Consider the following 16,838-nt stretch of genomic DNA (forward strand, 5'->3'; position numbering starts at 1 on the left):
TCACGACAAGCATACACTGGGTGATCGCTCTGGGCCAGGCACCGCTGTCAGCACCTGCCTCGCCCGACCCCATCGCGCTGGCATGACCCCTCCATCTCACCTGCGGGAACTGAGGCACAGGACCTCTTCAATGACCAGCTCCTTGAGGACTCCCGGGCAGAGCATGTCACATGCTGCACACAAGTCAGGCTCAGAACCTCATACAGAGCAGAACCTGCCCTCCCTGGACCAGAGACCCAAGACCGAGGTGGTCCAAACACTCGCCTGCGAGGTCACAGCGAGCTGTGCAGATGCAGCCAGAACTGGGCTCTAGGAAGACAGGCCAGTGCGGGGGAAGGGGTTGCGGGACAGGACGGTGTGCCTTTGTGACTCGGGCCGAGTTCTCAAAGCCAGCAGAACAGGAAGAAGAACCCAGGTATTCTGATTCCCCAGCAGGGAGCTGCCAGCAGGAGGGTGAACACAGGGGCCTTTCGTGAATCTGTGAGTCTCTGGTTCCCCTTCTCCCAGTGGAGGATTTTCCATGAAATGCCCATTTTTTGCTGTGAAACACCAATAATATCATCAATCATGGAGTAGTAGACAGTAGATACTGCAGGATACCAGGCAGACCAGAAGGGTGCACATCAGCCAAGAACAGGTACCTGGTGGGGGGACCACATGTTTCTTCCACTTCCTTCCACATCTGAGTGTGTTATAATAAACACGCATTATTTTTGTCATTTAAATATACATTTACATTTCTTAAATGTTTAAATATTTTGGAGTGTTTCTTGATCAAGCATCTTTCTACTACACACAATATCCGTGCTGTTCACAGAAGGGAGAGACCCCTCCAAGAGCCACTATCCAGCTGGGGATTCAAGACATCCAGAAGAAAACCACGGCAGGAAAGAAGAGCTCTGAATCATCCTTAAGTTACTTCCTAAAAGCTTCCAAAAGTTAAACTCTAGGTCAAAGTCTTCCTTGAGAGGCATCTCGGAAGGGCTGACTGGGTGTCCAGCCTGGCCCAGCAAAGCTCAGTCAGTCCATCCGTGCGAGGGGAAGCGCACCAGACCTGGAGCTGGAAAACCAGACGGAGTCCCTGGCTTTGCCGCTCCTTGTGGGGCCTTGGGAAGTGCCTCCATCGAAATCCTGGGCTATCTAATTTGCAAAATGGAGATGATAACTTGTGTAGACGAGAAGACTGCAAAGGACTGCAGAGGCTGACAGCCTCCAGCAAGCAGGCGGAGAATGTTAACGGGTGGAACACTGTGCAGCCCAGCGTCTGCGTCCTCAGAGCAGGTGTTCCAGGTCCCCTCCCCTTCCCGCTTCCAGAACCCTAGTGCTCAGCTTCAACCTCCAAAACTAGCTGCCCCTTACCCTTGGCCTGCGTGGTGGACGTGGGCTAGGCATCAGGAGGAACACAATCTTGTTCAACTAATTTCAAGTTACCTGCATGTTAAGAAGAGAATGGGGGCAAGCCAAAGGGTCCTGTGTTTGGCTGATGCTGAATGGTCTGCTTCCCTAGCTTCAGCTCCCCAAGCTAGGGCCTCTTTCCATCCTCCGCTCCTGAGGTTCTGAGAAAAGAGACTCGCTGACAGCTGCTAAGAGGGGCTCACAGTCAAATGCACACTGTGCACACTAAGAGCTCACTAATCCACTTCTCCTCCTGCCTGGCCTCCCTGTAGCCCTGCTCCCTCTGATCCAGCTGAAAGCGTTCTCAAATGCAACCTGCGGTATGCCTCCTGCTTTGACCCTCCCAAGACAGCCCATCTCCTGCAGGCTTAAGTGCCATCTCCAACGGTCTCCTGGAACATGGAGAGGGGCAAATAAATTAATACAGGATAAAGCATTACAGGCTCCCAACCCAGGGTCCTCCTGTCTGTCCCCCGGGGACTCAACGCTCTAGCCACACAGACCAGCCTGCTTGAACCCCGCGCTCCACTTTCACTGGCCCTTGCTGCCTTTGCAAACCTGTTCCATCTGCATGGAATGCCTCCCACACCCCACAACTGGCACACACATTCAATTAAAGAAATAAATGGTAGAGGAAAGTTATAGTATGTGTCAGCCACAGGGGACTCAGGAGCAAGAATTGTCTTATGTGTACGGTGTCTTCCACCTGGCAGACAGCTGGAGTGCAGTGAACAAGGTTTGATGGGGGGTGAGATGTGTGTCCATCTCTCTGCCGCCTGAGTTCATGCAGTCTTGGGGTCTTGAAAAGTATTCCCTAGTCTCTAACCTTTACCCTGATTTTCTTAAAATCTGGGCTTTATTCCCGCCACTTCCAATCCCCCCTCTGGCACCTCCTACAGGCTGGTCCATTCACCTTCTAGGTCCAGAGTGCTGGCTCAGCCCCTTCCTTCCCCACCTCCCCTTTCCTCTTGCTTTCCACTGCGCTCAGTGCAACTGGGCCACACAGGAGGAGCTAAATAAATGTATCTGGAACAAATGCATCGTTCCCTGGCCACTGGCACCCACACGGATATCCTCTTTTTCAGAATTCCTAAAGCTCTTTTGTGCCAAGTCCTAAATAACCAGTCCCCCACCAGGTACTCACTCCCTCAACTAGCTGATTACCAGAATGGCCCGGGGAAGTTACAAACGTAAATCCCTAGGCCCCCATCCCAAACCCACCAAATCAGATCCCTCGGAGGGAGCCTCAGAAATGAGCACTTGAGCAAGTCCCGCAGGTGAGTCTTACCGGCAGGTTGGGGAATGCCCACCCCCAGAGCAGGAAGAAAGGCAAATTAGCAAATTAGCTCAGAGGAGAGCTTCTCCGTCTCCAAAATGAGCACAATTCTCTGCATCACAGGGGTGTGGCTAGGATCTAGTCACGAACACAGACAAACAAGGGACAAACTAAAGCCCCAGGCAGGCTGCAGAAAGAGTGTGCCCCGCCCTGTCTGACTGTCCGGCCCACAGCTCCAGGGCCCCTACTCTCTCTAGCCTCGATTTAAACCAGACAGGAAAACCCGCACCTCTTTTTACCTGAATCTTTAGAATGTTACAGAGCAGGGAGCCCACAGAGGCAGGCAGACGATGCCCCTGTGACTGAGGAAGAGTGAGGGAGGAACAGGCCAGCCAGGTGACTGACCTCTCCAAGGAACTTCACTGCTTAAAAACCCGTAGGGGAAAACCAAGGGGGATGGGAACGAGTTACCGAGTTGACAAAGCCGGGTACCTGCACACACTAGCTGCAGGGCATGCCTGTGGCTGCTGTCCATTCCAGGCCCTGCCTATGGGCCTCCCCCTGGGCAGACCTCCCTGGGTTCACATCTACTCAGGGACAAGCCAGCCTTTCCAGGCCACCTGCTGGGATCCCAAGGGCTGCTTCTCCCAACAGTTCATGCGGGCTGCTGGCTCACTTGTCCCAGGATCCCGTGTTCCACGTGCCCAGGCTGTCCCCCATCTGGACCAATGCCTGCTTCCTCTGCAGCCCTCTTTCTAGGACACAGCCAGGACACCCAGGCAAGTCCAGGGAGCTCCCCTCCCTGCAGGCTCCTGCCTGAGGCCCCAAGGATCCTTGCCAATCCTGGCTTAGGTCCCTAGCTTCTCTGAGCCTCAGTGTCCCCTCTCCCCCGTCCCAGGTGAGACTGGTCCAAAGGCTCTGCACGTGGTGAGCTGTCTATCCCTCCATCCCAGCTCCTGGTTATACCTCTCTCATCCCCTAAGACGGAAGGGTGGACAGGTTTTCTCTTTCCTTGGCCTTTGGTGGGAAAAGGAACTTTTCAAAACGGTCTGCCTCCCTTGAAATCCTGTCCTGAAACACAGGAAAGCTGAAAGTTCCTCTGCTTTTTCCTGCCCTGGCCACGGGCTCAGAGGCTGAAAGAAGCGAGAAGGACAGGAGGGCAAGTTGCCACTGCACTTCCTCCGGCCCAAATGCATCCTGACCGCATCTCCCCGATCACCTTCAGAGCTGGGACACATGCACCCTTCACTGAAGTATTGTCACCGAGGGAGGCTTATTACATGCTAGGAAAATGCCATCCCTTCCCACTGAGAGGCTCATCCCTAGTAAACAGGATCAGCCTCCCAGGCTATGAATATGTTTATGTAACATAACAGCCTCGACGTAGGTCTGCTGGGCCCTGGCAGGGGGGACTCAGTCAGGCTGAGTGAGAAGCTATTCCCCTCCCTCCAACAAGAAAGAAGATGGGGACGCTGCTTTGCAGGACAGCAGCAATATGGTTTGGCAGATGGAGAGAGAAAGGATATAGGGCAGAAATTGGAGAAGGTGTTTTCTGGGCTTTTTTTTTTTTTTTTTTTTTGCTGCCTGCCTACAGCAAAGCTGGTGACAGAAGTGGGAAAGCTAGAGTGAGGTGGGTAATAAAGATGGGCTCCAGGAGAGAGGCTGGGAAAAAGAGGAGGGAGAAGGAGGAAAGAGCTGGGAGGCCTTGCCAAGAAAGAGTAGGGAAGCAGGGACCAGGAGAGCTGGGAACGGATGTGTGAGGAGCAGCTGGGCCTGGTGACAATGAGACATCAGGTCTCAGGATCCGCGATGGTGATACCAAGCTTCCAGCCGAGGCAGACGGAACATGGGGTACTTCCAAACCGCAGCGGGGAAGTTGGTCAAGGGGGAGGGCTCTAAGAGGGGAAATCTGGCCTGTCATGTTGAATTCAAGACTGGGGGTGGGGGGTGAAAACACAAGTGTGTCCCAGGAACTGTGGCCTCCACATCACCCCAATGCCCAGTCAGAGACCTCCTGAGCTCGGGGAGGGGGGCGCTCTGTTAAGGAAGCTGGAATGAGATGTGGAATCCAGCCCATTCCTGCCTCTCCCAGCTTTGGCTGCTTTCCGCTCCCCCTCCTGTGTCTGTCCCACCGAGTCTCTTCACCCTCCAAAAGGGGTGGTGGGGGTGGGGGTGGGGGCGGCATCTGGGAGCTGACTGGGAACTTCTCTGACTTCCTCATGAGAAACAGTGAAGCTACAGGGAATGGCAGCTGTCCCCACTCCACCCCTTCAGATTCAGGAGGAAAAATTGGTCATCTCCTCTCTCTGGGGCCCCGGCTCACACAAATGCCATCTCCTGGTCCCCAGCCACACGGATGATTCAGGCCATTTACTCAGATCTATGCTAATGAGTTTTTTTTATCATCTAATTAGTTCACAGTGAACTCAGCCTTGAGAGGAATGAGAGAGCGCTGGAGGAAGGAATCAGACAGGAATGTTACCAGAAAAGGGCAGGACCCCAGCTCTAAATGGGGTCCCTTACCCACGAAAGACCAAATGCTCCTTCCTCAGCTATGCAGACCTCTGAAAGCAGAAAAGGGGTGTTCAGATGAAGGAGCCCATAGAGCCTCACACAAAGAGAGAAAGATGGGAGTACGGCCCTAACTGTGAGGCCCAAGGAGTGGACAGGCCCCTGCCCACAACTCCGTGTCACCAGCAAAAGGCCTTGCACTCTCCGTGTGTTTCCACTGAGGTCGAACCCACCACCTGCTGGTGGGTGTCCCCCTTCAAATGGAGCGGGAGGTGGAAGCAGATGGTCCAGGATGAGGCCCATCTGCCCGACTGGCGCTCAAAGGTCACCAGGCCACTGGGGTGCCTGCGGGTGTGGCCCGCCCCCACCACACCAGGGGTCTTGGGGCATCTAGCGGCACCGTGCACCCACTTCCTCTGCCCCTCCGCAACTGAAGTCCAGGGCCGAGAGCCTAGAGAACGGAGGGCTGGAAAGCTCAGTGGCCCGGGGTTCTGGTCCCTGACGCCTGGTGCCGTGTCTCTGGAGGTCGGTCAGCGCCCAGCAGCCCCGAGCCCGCCTCCCGAGCTGCTCCCTAGAGAGCAGTGGCGGGTGCCCGGCGCGCGTAGGACCCAGCGAAGGCGCTACTGGCCCCGCCGGCGCCTCCCACGCGGCCGCGGATACCGAGCCCCGCGCCAGGCCCGGCCCGCGCCCGCCCGGCCGCGACAGCGTCGGGGATGTGCGTCGGGAGAGGGAGTTCGGCGAGCGCCACCCTCCGGGGCCTGCGGGCGCTGGGCCCGGGAATGCTGCCATCTACTAACGGGAGGCTCCGAGCCGATCCCCTGCTCCGCCGCGGGCAGGGCCGGGGCAGCTGCTGAGAAGCCTCTCCAGCAGCGGCCCCACCTCCCGGCCCGCCGAGGCCCTCCGCCGCGCCCACCCTCCTCGGCCATGCCTGACCAGACCTGGCCTGAGGTCCCCTGAACCTCTGCAGCTCCTAGTGCACCCGTCCCTGGAGCGACACCACCTTCACGCCCTGGAGCACTGAGATCAAAAAACGTGTCCCCTGGCACGGGACCTGCCTGCCCCCAGCCCCAAAGTGTCCCCAAACGAGAAATGGCGAAGCCTGGCCGCCGGCGCTGCAGAGCCACAAACCGCGTGGCCCGGACCTCAGGCGCGCGAGGACCCCCGACAGGTAGAGAGTGGCCGGAACGGGCCCTAAAAGCTCCCAGCCGGCGCCGGAGGGGCCACCGAGCCCCTCTTCCCGCAGCCCAGAGCTCAGCTCACCCTCGATGGAGATGACGTGCTCCCGGATCTGGTTCTGCAGCGCCAGGTCCTCGATGCGCTCGATTAGGTCGTAGATGGCGTAGATATTGGGATGTACGGACTCGAAGCGCTGGATCTCGGCCCGGATGGCCGCCGAGTTGGAGAGCGCGAACTGCTGGGGGGGCCCGCCGGCCAGCTGCTGCGAGGGGCCGCCGCCGCCCCCGGCCACCGGCCCTGCGCCGCCGAACTGCCCGCCGCCCCCCGCGCCACCGCCGCCGCCGCCGCCGCCCCCCGGCGCCGCCAGGCTCGGCTGCTGCTGCGGGCTCTGCCCCCCGCCCGCCTGGAAGTTCATGGCTCCGGAGCCGCGGGGCCCAAGGCGGGCCCGGCCAGGGCCCGGGGCGGCGCTGCGGCGGCGGCGGGCGGGCGCGCGGGGCTGGCGGGGCCGGGACTACGGAGCCGGCGGCCCGGGGCTAGTGCATGGGGCCGGGGACTCGGGGCCGAGGCCGGGAGGCGCCGCCGCGCACGCTGTGGCCGCCGCTGCCGGGCGCTTCCCAGCGCCGCGATCCCGCTGCCTCCAAGCAGCCTCCAGCGGCAACAACAACGGGACCGGGAGCGCGCGGCCCGGGCCCTCCCCCCGCGTCATGCGCACGCACCGCCGCCCCCGCCGGCTCCGACACAACGCAGCTCGAGCCCCCCTTCCCGCCGCCCCCGCCCCTCCTGCGCGCGGGCCCCAGCGCCCCCGCCCCTCGCTTTCTGGCTCTGCAGCCTCCACCCCCGAGCCGCGCGCTCCAGCCCCAGCCGCCGGGCCCCTCCCACCCAGCCTTGGCCCTTCCGCCTCCTCTCCAGCCCCTACCCACAACCGCCGCGAGGGCCACTCGCTTAGAGGGGATGGCTGCCTTGCCCTCCTGCCGGCATCGGCTGTCGCTTTCGCCTCCCTGCGCTGGTCTGGGTTGGGTGTCCGATCTCTGGTCAGTGCCCGAACAGTGCCGTGCTCCTGAGGGTGCTGATGAGTGCGGCTGATTGGCCGAGGAAGGTCGCCAGCCTAGGCCCAGCCGCGCTTCCCTTACATCGCCCTGCCTTCAGTGCAGCACAGGCTCTCCTGTCCCTGGACCCCGAAGTCAACCCTAGAGACCACCCTGACCCAGGATTCTCTCGCTGGCCCTCCCTGGACTCTCCATTGCCTGCTGCAGCGCAGAGGCTGGAAATCTGGATTCCCGGCTTCTACTTCCAGTTTTCCCTGAGAGCCTCATCTGTGGGGCTCTTGGAAATGACATTTTAAACATCCCTACTCTTATCTTCCGGTCTCTCCTAAAAGGCCTCCATTGTCAGACTGGAGGAGGATTCAGTGAATGCTGCTGGACCCCACTGGAAGGGGGAAGGAAGAAGAGAAAGGAATCAATTATTATGCCTTCTTCCCCTACTTGCCCCATTCAAGACCATCACCGGGGTCCACATGACTGTCTCAATTTTCCTTGTCCTCTCTCCCTTGTCCATCCCATGTTCCTGTCCACTCCTGGGGCCAAGGAGTTCCCTTCAATGTTCTGGTTCCTCTGCAACCCCATTGCCAAAGCTGTATGCAGTTCTGCCACCCACTCACCCCTAAACCCCAGAAGAGGTGGCATGTGCAGGACACTGGCCCCAGTCAGCCTGCCAGGGCTACACCCCAATGTCCTCTGGCACAGTTGACACATACTATCCTTTTTACAGACATTTCCACTTCCTAGGCCAAGCTGAGTCTTTTCCCAGCATAAAGTTGCCCACCATTCGGCTACCATACAGCTCTACCCCAGGACCAACCCAGTCACCATTCTTAAGTTTCTTGTACCTTCCAAAGAACCTGGTCCAAGCCAATCAACACCTGTGGCCTCCCTAGCTCCTGAGAAATGTGGGTTCTACCTACCTGTTTGACCTTAAGAATGTCTTGCACCCTCTCTGAGCTTCATCTGCAAAATACAGTGATTGAATAGAACACCTGGCTAAGTCTAAAAGCAATATCTAACATGTCTTTTAGATGCTTAATTAGAAGTGACAGCAAGAAGTTGCACCAGGTACCTCCCAGTAGAGATCTGAGGGTAGAGAGCCCCTCAAAAGGGTTGTCCCACCAGCCAGCACATACCGGTTTTATCACTGGTGGGCTGATTGTCTCCCTCTAATAATATATGAGCCACAAGAGGGCAGGGATAGAGTCTGATCCACCATTGTACTCCCAGCACTTCACATAGTGTCTGGCACATAGTATACATTTAATAAGTATTTCTAGAATAAATGAATAGATGGGAGGGAAGGAACTAGAGATAAGTTAGTTCTGTATGTCATAAATCTAAACTGACACTCCCAAGGCAACATTTGGAGTGCTTGCTCCCACAAGTAGGCATTTGCTATCAGAACACTAGGGTACATTACTTCTAATTGACTGGCCTATGGAATCTAGGATGTGAGTTCTCTGTGGCTATAGGAGCCCAGATGAAGGAGGGAAAACCCATGGAAATTAACTGGCCCAGATTAGGCTGAGGCTCAGCATTCCCTATACAGCAATACTCTAAGGGCCCAATTTCTGAGCTCAGATTTGGGTGGAGGGAGTGTTCTAATACTAAGTGAACAAATAACTGCTGTGTGACATGTCCCCTAGATAGTTTTCACACTTATTTAATAATACACCCAGTTTCTTCCATACAATTATCTTATGAGGTATGTTTTAGGAACAACAAAATTTAGATTCCACGAGACTCAATAACACACCCAAGGTCATACAGTTGATAAGCACAGGATAAGGGATCAGCATTTGTGCCAGGTTCTAAAGTCCACGCTTCTTGCACAGTCTTACAGGGGCAAAGTGGAGGAGAGGACCAGTGAAATAAGGCAACTCAAGCCACCGTGGCCAGCCCTGAAGACAGATATGACCTCAGCCAGCCTGGTTGGGCAGCCCATGAATACTGGGCTCTGGGCTGAAGAGTCCGTTTGGAAGATCCAGGATGCCTTCTGGCCTCCACTCTGACAAAAGAGTAGGCCTGGGTAGGGTCCACCTGAGCTCCCCAGAGGCTGCATGCATCTCAAAAGTGCTCTGACAAGCTCCAGCTGACGGTGGTTTCCGGAGTGACAGGAGCTCTGGCTGCCCGCGGGGGACGGGGAGGATCTTGCTGCTGCCCAAACCTCTAGGGGCCAGCAAATCCCCCAAACCCGCCCCTGTCGGCCCCTCAGCAATTTGTGGGCACTGGGACCAGACAACTGAGCCCCGCACGTGGGTCCGCAGCGCAGAGGGCGGGGACTGAGCACCGCGCTGGACTACAAGTCCCACAATGCTCCGGGCGGCGGCGGCGGCGGAGGTGGCGACGGGGAAGGGGGGGGTGCCTTCAGGTGTCTGCGACCTCCGCGCCTCCCGCCCGGAAGTGCCCCAGGGTCCGCTATGGAGCTGGCTGAGCCAGGCGGTGAGTCCCGGCGTCTTGACCGCGCCCACCCCGATGTCCCCCCCAGCTGGCCCCCGCTGGCCCCGCCCCGGGATCGCCCTTGCTCTTCGCCGCTCGGGGGTTGCGGGGCGGGAAGATGGGATGGGTGATGGAGGATGGAGTTGGGGAGAGCGAAGACTTCGGATTCCCGGGCGAGATGTGGGGTCTTGCTGCAGGCTGGGTTTGGATAGGCCCCCAGAGGAGGCGCGGGGTCTGGCCACCTTGGGGTGGGGTTTGAGTGGACCAGGATGGGCCGAGTTGAACGAGGGGTGGCAACCTTCGGAGGCTCTAGTTTGCCAAAGGGCACAGTTTGACGTTTGATGTGGGGAAGCCTTGAGAATCAGACCTGTGCCACGGGTTGGGGTTTGGGTAAATGGTAACGGGGCAAGATGAGAGCGCACGCGTGTCTGTGTGTCTGTGTATGTATGTATGCACAGAGACCTTTTTCCTTCCTCCTTGGAGAAACTTTTGCGACAGAGGAGTAGATAAGCTTTGGATGAAATAGACGGAGTGGGTAAACTTTGGGTTGAACTAAACGGGAAGAATAGGTAAGCTTTGGGGTGAAGTTTGTTGGGGGTTGAAACTAGGAGAGAGGTTGCTTAGAAGGTGAAGGCCCTGACCTCGGAATAGGATTTGGGTGAATTAAGGAGCTAGTTAAAGACCTAGAGCTCAGGTTATAAAATATTAGGACTTGGGATCTGGTCATGGGAAGGGGCATGCGATGCAAGTTTGGGGTGACTAGGAGTCAGAGCAGTCTGTGTGCCAGGGTGGGGCTTAGGTAAGCATGCCGAGGAATTAGTACTTTGGGAGAGTTGTAGTGGGGTAGGTTCAGGAGCCCCCTGAAGTTGGGAGGGCTCTTGTCTGGTGAGCCAGCCCCTCATGAGTTCTTTGTGCCTCTCCAGCTCGGTAGCGCAGCGGGCAAGGCAGGTGCCATGGCCCTGATTGAAGGGGTAGGTGATGAGGTGACCATTCTTTTCGCGGTGCTTGCCTGCCTTCTGGTGCTGGCTCTCGCCTGGGTCTCAACGCACACTGCCGAGGGCTCCGATTCACTGCCTCAGCCGTCGGGGACCCCAACACCAACACAGCCCAGCGAAGCCATGGCGGTCACTGACAGCATCAGAGGGGAGGCCCCAGGAGCTGAGACCCCCAGCCTGAGACATAGAAGTCAGGCTGCACAGCCAGAGCCTGGCATGGGGCTCTCAGCAACACCACCACCCCAGGACTCGCCCCAGGAGCCCCTAGTGCTACGGCTGAAATTCCTCAACGATTCCGAGCAGGTGGCCAGGGCCTGGCCCCACGACACCATTGGCTCCCTGAAAAGGTAAGCTGGGAAGAGGACAGGAACGAAAGGCCAAAGAGTAGGGTGGGAATGATCACAGACCGGCAAGGGCCACCAGAGATATCTGAGCCTGCCCTCTCATCTTATAGATGAGGAACTGAGGTCCCCAAATCACACACTGTATTGTTCCCCTGAAGCAGGAGGGGCCCCCTTGGAGGCCCTGACCTGGGTGGTAGGTGGAGGACGGAGATGGGAGGGGCAGTTGTTCTGGGCAAGAGGCCAGGATTGCCTGAGGCCTGCTCTATTACCCAGGTCCCTCTCTCCTCAGGACCCAGTTTCCCGGCCGGGAACAGCATGTGCGACTCATCTACCAAGGGCAGCTGCTAGGAGACGACACCCAGACCCTGGGCAGCCTTCACCTCCCCCCCAACTGTGTTCTCCACTGCCACGTGTCCACACGGGTGGGTCCCCCACACCCACCCTGCCCACCGGGGTCAGAGCCAGGCCCCTCCGGGCTGGAAGTAGGCAGCCTGCTGCTACCCCTGCTGCTTCTGCTGCTACTGCTGCTCTGGTACTGCCAGATCCAGTACCGGCCCTTCTTTCCCCTGACGGCCACTCTGGGTCTGGCCGGCTTCACCCTGCTCCTCAGTCTCCTCGCCTTTGCCATGTACCGCCCGTAGTGCCTCCACGGGCTCTTGGCAGCGTTGCTGGCCCCTCCGGACCTTGCTCCCCACGACATGGTGGGAGCTGCTGTCTGCCCAGGCCTGCCTCTCCCAACTGCCTCTTCCCACTACCCTGGAGCCCAGCTCTGCGTCGCAGAGCACTCCAGGGGCCAGCGGAGACCCCTCCCTGTGACCTCCATGGCTCTGGGCCACCTGCCAGGGCTGCAGGCCCTCAGCCCCCATTGACAGTTGGCTCTTCCGGGTCAGACAGTTGCTGTCGCTGCCTTGGACCTGGGCAGAGTCGGGCCACGCCCCTAGGCCCTTCTTAGTGTTCTGCCTGAGGACCCAGCCACCTCTAGTCCCTGATAGCTCCTTGGGCTGATTTAGGGACCCAAAGGCTGTGAGGGGCTGGAGAAGGGGAGTGGGGGATGGGGGTTGGGGGGTGGTCCTCTGGAACACGTGCAGATTAAATAACTGTGAAGTTTTCACTCTTGGTGTGTGTCTGAGTGTGTTGGCCCGTGAGGGCGGGGAGCTCTTGCCCACTGGGAGAGGAATGAAGGGTGCAGACCAGGCACTTCACCCCACCCAACCTGCCCAGGCCTGCCGCTGACTTCCCCTCCTTTTCGCCCCAGCCTCAGCTCCTAGCTCTTTGGCTCCGCCCAGGTCCCGCCCCCATCTCCGCCCCCGACCCTGCCCCGGCGCCGCTCGCGCAGCTTCCCGGAAGCAGGGGGCGGGGCGCGCGGGGCTTGACGGGAGCCACGTCTTGCTGGCTGAGGACTCTGCCGCGATTGGTGTCTAGGCGGCGATCCGGGGGCTGCTGGGAAGATGGCGGACTCGGTGGCCTGCCGATGAGGAGGCCGCTGGGGGAGCCCGGGTCCCGGGCCCTGAGACCGACTGAGGGAGCGACCTACGCGGGGCCTGGGGAGCCATGTAGGGGTGGTGCCTGCGGGGCGGGCTGTGGGAGGGCGGCGGGAGTTGGTGTTGGCGACGGTGACCACGGTCTCCTGGCATCCCCGGGTGGGTGTGGGGGCCTCTGACACTGCCGACTCCGCGCCGTTGCAAAGCTGCGCCCAAGGGCGCCCTCCGAATTGGGCGCCGTGTCCTCGTTTCACGGGCGAGGCGGCTTGGGCAGAGAGACGAAGCCACTTGTCCAAGGTCACGCAGCTGGTAAGTGGGAGCACCCAGCATGGAACCCAGGACCGTCCGGTTACGGAGCCCGCGTTCCACTCCCCGTGCCGCCGCCGCCTCCTGCGGGAGGGGGAGGTGGTCGGGAGGGCGTATCGTCGGGGCGAGCTGGGCTTCAGGCTGGGCGCGACCACTAACCAGACTCGTGACCTCGGGCTTAACTTAAACCCTTCGCCTCTCTGGGCCTTGGTTTTTCCACCTGTGAAATCGAGGTAATGCCACTCCTGCCTACCTCTTCATAGGCGTGTAAGGAGAATCAGAGAAGATAATGCATGTGGAATTGCTTTGTGAATATCCCTGCGCTGAGAAGACTGAAGGATTACGATTGCTATTTCAAAGGATGGAAGGAGGCAGAGAGGGGCGGGTTGGGATGAGGACCAGAGTAGTCACAAAGGGTTGCTCTGATCCCAGGCCCCCTGGATGGGAAGTGAGGTGAGGAGCATATAGCTGGTCTTTCTCCCCTTTGGAGAAAACCTCACCCCCTTTTCTGGGCCACCCCTCAGGGTCTCCATCACCCAACTCCATGCTTCGAGTCCTGCTCTCTGCCCAGGCCTCCAGTGCTCGGCTGTCTGGCCTGCTGCTGCTCCCACCAGTACAGCCCTGCTATCTGGGGCCCAGCAAGTGGGGGGACCGGCCTCCTGGAGGAGGCCCCCATGCAGGCCCTGTGCAGGGGCTGCAGCGGCTTCTGGAACAGGCGAGGAGCCCTGGGGAGCTGCTGCGCTGGCTGGGCCAGAACCCTACCAAGGTGCGCGCCCACCACTACCCTGTGGCACTTCGTCGTCTGGGCCAGCTCTTGGGGTCTCAGCCACGGCCCCCTCCTGTGGAGCAGGCCACACTGCAGGACTTGAGTCAGCTCATCATCCGAAACTGCCCCTCCTTTGACATTCACACCATCCACGTGTGTCTGCATCTTGCAGTCTTACTTGGTGAGGAGGGTGTCTGGGGGTGGGTGTTAGTGGACAAAGAGAATAGTGGGGGACCCAAGATCACTGACAGATCAAAGCCCCCCTCCCAGGCTTTGCCAGAAACGGCACATACGCTGACACACTTGCTGCTGCTCCCCCATGTTCACTGCAGACATCATAAGTCAAGCAGCATTCGTTGCAGCTTAGCTAGGTTGCCACCCCGTATCCCTTCTAATACAGTGCTCTAGGAAGCCGCTGCAATTTGTCACCATTGGCAAGAGAGAACTTATTTGCCTTCCTTGTATAAGGCCTTTTCCACAGACCATTCCGATACCTTAGTTCACATGGTATTTCACATTTCTCCCGTATTTCCACATTCCCTATAGCAAACCTTCCAGCTCAAAAAACAGATTAGAAAGGTTGGGAATTCACTAACTAAACTCCAGGACTGGAGCAGAGCAGAGCAACTCCTTGTTACCCAGACTGCCTCCTTTGACCCTCTCCCTCTCAGGCTTCCCTTCAGATGGGGCCCTGGTGTGTGCCCTGGAGCAGGAGCGAAGGTTCCGCCTCCCTCCGAAGCCACCTCCCCCTCTGCAACCTGTCCTTCGTGGTGGGCAAACGTTGGAAGCTGCTCTGAGCTGCCCCCATTTCCTGCGGCATCCGCAGCAGCACCTCATCCGCAGCCTGGCAGGTGCTGGAGGGAGTTAAAGGTGGGAGGGCGGGAGGGGAGCTGAGGAGACAGGTGGTGCTGTCTGGGCCAAGGGCCCAGTGTGATAAGCTGTTCTTCACAGAGGCCAGGCCAGAGGAACTGACTCCCCATGTGATGGTGCTCCTGGCCCAGCACCTGGCCCGCCACCGGTTGCGGGAACCCCATCTCCTGGAAGCCATTGCCCACTTCCTGGTGGTCCAGGAAGCCCAGCTCAATAGCAAGGTGGGATTACTTCCCACCTTCCCAATCCCCTCCTACTCATCCTTGGATACCCACTAGCCCCCATCCAGCTTGATTGGCTGCTTTTTCCTGCAGCAGACAAGCTAGCTAGGCTCTCTGCTCTGTCCCCTAGGGGTTCCATCTTGGCTCACGCTCTCCTTGACTTGTCCAACTCCCCAGCCCAGATGCCCGGTTCTCAGCAGTTCCCCAAGCACTCTTAGCACACTGTCTTAGCTTCACTGATCCCACTTTTCTAAGTCTTCAGGGCAGATCCCACAGCGATGTCTCCTCTGCTTGTTTGGCAACTAATCCCTTGGGGCTCAAGCACTACTTATGCTGTCGAACCTCTGGTGTGTGTCAGGGGTAGAGGGATTGTTCTGCCTGGTCAGGGACATTATAAGCTTACAGGACAAGCCTCCCTGAGGTTCAGCTTGTAAAGAATGTTGACCATTTCCTGCTGGGTGATGGGCTGCTCTTGCTCTGCAGGTGGTACAGAAGTTGGTCCTGCCCTTTGGGCGGCTGAACTACTTGCCTCTGGAACAGCAGTTTATGCCCTGCCTTGAGAGGATCCTGGCTCGGGAAGCAGGGGTGGCCCCCCTGGCAACTGTCAACATCTTGATGTCACTGTGCCAGCTGCGGTGCCTGCCCTTCCGAGCCTTGCACTTTGTCTTCTCCCCCGGTTTCATCAGCCACGTCAGTGGTGCGCAAACGGGAGGGCTGGCTGGGTCCTGGAGGGCCAGTGGGCAGGGGAAAGCAGGGTGAGGGTCTGCGGCCCAGTAAGCCTCGGTCCTGCTCTCCCGCAGGCACCCCCCATGCCCTGATTGTGCGGCGCTACCTCTCCCTGCTAGACACGGCCGTGGAGCTGGAGCTCCCAGGATACCGGGGTCCCCGCCTTCCCCGAAGGCAGCAAGTGCCCATATTCCCCCAGCCTCTCATCACCGACCGTGCCCGCTGCAAGTACAGGTGGATGGGGCAGCTTGGGGGAGGGAAGGGAAGGGGACTGGTCCACAAGAAGCACAGAGTAGCAAAGCCTGGGGGACCGTCACTTGTCCGTGCTCATGCCCTCTCAGCAGTCATAAAGACAGCGAAGCAGTGAAGGTGTTTCCCAGGGGTGCAGAACTAGCTGGGACCTGGCTCGAACAAGTGTTTGGGGGCCTTCCTGATACCGGTGTTCCTCTCCTTCTCAGTCACAAGGATATAGTGGCAGAGGGACTGCGCCAGCTCCTGGGGGAGGAGAAGTATCGGCAGGACCTGACCGTGCCTCCCGGCTACTGTACAGGTGAGCTCCAGATGGGCTAGTGGCCCCCCAGAACACGGAGCCTCGTCTGCTGAAACCAGTGGCTCTTTCTCTCCCTGCCCTGCAGACTTCCTGCTGTGTGTCAGCAGCTCTGGTGCTGTGCTTCCTGTGAGAACCCAGGACCCCTTCCTACCATATCCTCCCAGGTCCTGTCCCCACACAACCCGTGACCCTGCCCAAAGGTAAGGGGAGAGGATGGGAGAGCCTCAGCTGCCTCGGTGCACAGCGACTCTGAGCCGCAGTCGCTTCCTCTCTAGGGTGGTGCTCATGCTGCGGGAGCGCTGGCATTACTGCAGGGACGGCAGAGTGCTGCTGGGCTCCCGGGCCCTGCGGGAGCGGCACCTGGGTCTGATGGGCTACCAGCTCCTGCCGGTGAGGGCCTTGCCCACCCTGCCCCGCCTCGCCCCTCCCCTCTCCTCCCCTTGGGACACCTAGTGTGCATCCTCACTGTCCCCACCCCCCGCAGGCCCTAAGGATAACCTGTTGCTCTCTCCCCCTGCAGCTACCCTTCGAGGAACTGGAGTCACAGAGAGGTCTGCCCCAGCTCAAGAGCTACCTGAGGCAGAAGCTCCAGGCCTTGGGCCTCCGCTGGGGGCCTGAAGGGGGTTGAGGGGGTAGACACAGGGTTCAGGATGGCCCCCCTATGGGGGGTGGACAGTTTGCACTTTGGCTCCTTCTGTTTTGATTTGTCATTAAAGCCCCTTTCCTTCCCCACTGC

General features: G+C 58.8%; 3 protein-coding genes across 9 annotated transcripts in view; 2 read left to right on the top strand and 1 right to left on the bottom strand.

The window, feature by feature from the left end:
* The window catches only part of AGAP3 (ArfGAP with GTPase domain, ankyrin repeat and PH domain 3), a 53,710-nt gene extending 46,922 nt beyond the window's left edge, over positions 1 to 6,788 (bottom strand). For all 4 annotated transcript variants that reach the window (XM_031455696.2, XM_064487204.1, XM_064487207.1 and 1 more), the window contains exon 1: positions 6,443 to 6,788. In XM_031455696.2, coding sequence (XP_031311556.2) covers positions 6,443 to 6,773 — 331 coding nt within the window. In that variant the 5' untranslated portion in view covers positions 6,774 to 6,788. The remainder of the gene's footprint in view (positions 1 to 6,442) is intronic.
* A 2,942-nt stretch (positions 6,789 to 9,730) lies between these two features.
* On the top strand, positions 9,731 to 12,293 carry TMUB1 (transmembrane and ubiquitin like domain containing 1). The gene is made up of 3 exons (XM_010999448.3): positions 9,731 to 9,846; positions 10,767 to 11,185; positions 11,472 to 12,293. Exons 2-3 carry the CDS (start codon positions 10,797 to 10,799, stop codon positions 11,821 to 11,823), a joined length of 741 nt encoding a protein of 246 aa, XP_010997750.3. The 5' UTR covers positions 9,731 to 9,846; positions 10,767 to 10,796; the 3' UTR covers positions 11,824 to 12,293.
* A 263-nt stretch (positions 12,294 to 12,556) lies between these two features.
* On the top strand, positions 12,557 to 16,834 carry FASTK (Fas activated serine/threonine kinase). 4 transcript variants are annotated; one of them, XM_031455683.2, is made up of 10 exons: positions 12,557 to 12,735; positions 13,494 to 13,916; positions 14,407 to 14,586; positions 14,687 to 14,826; positions 15,310 to 15,523; positions 15,672 to 15,786; positions 16,011 to 16,102; positions 16,188 to 16,302; positions 16,378 to 16,492; positions 16,623 to 16,834. In XM_031455683.2, exons 1-10 carry the CDS (start codon positions 12,654 to 12,656, stop codon positions 16,728 to 16,730), a joined length of 1,584 nt encoding a protein of 527 aa, XP_031311543.2. In that variant the 5' UTR covers positions 12,557 to 12,653; the 3' UTR covers positions 16,731 to 16,834. The 4 variants fall into 4 exon arrangements, with proteins under 4 accessions (XP_031311543.2, XP_010997758.3, XP_031311544.2 ...); XM_010999456.3 differs by having other exon boundaries at positions 12,558 to 12,735; positions 15,627 to 15,786; XM_031455684.2 differs by lacking the exon at positions 12,557 to 12,735 and adding an exon at positions 12,748 to 12,972 and having other exon boundaries at positions 13,233 to 13,916; positions 15,627 to 15,786.
* Positions 16,835 to 16,838: the final 4 nt, after the last annotated feature.

Source organism: Camelus dromedarius, chromosome 7 (assembly GCF_036321535.1).
Source record: "Camelus dromedarius isolate mCamDro1 chromosome 7, mCamDro1.pat, whole genome shotgun sequence".
NCBI classification, from domain to species: Eukaryota; Metazoa; Chordata; class Mammalia; order Artiodactyla; family Camelidae; genus Camelus; species Camelus dromedarius.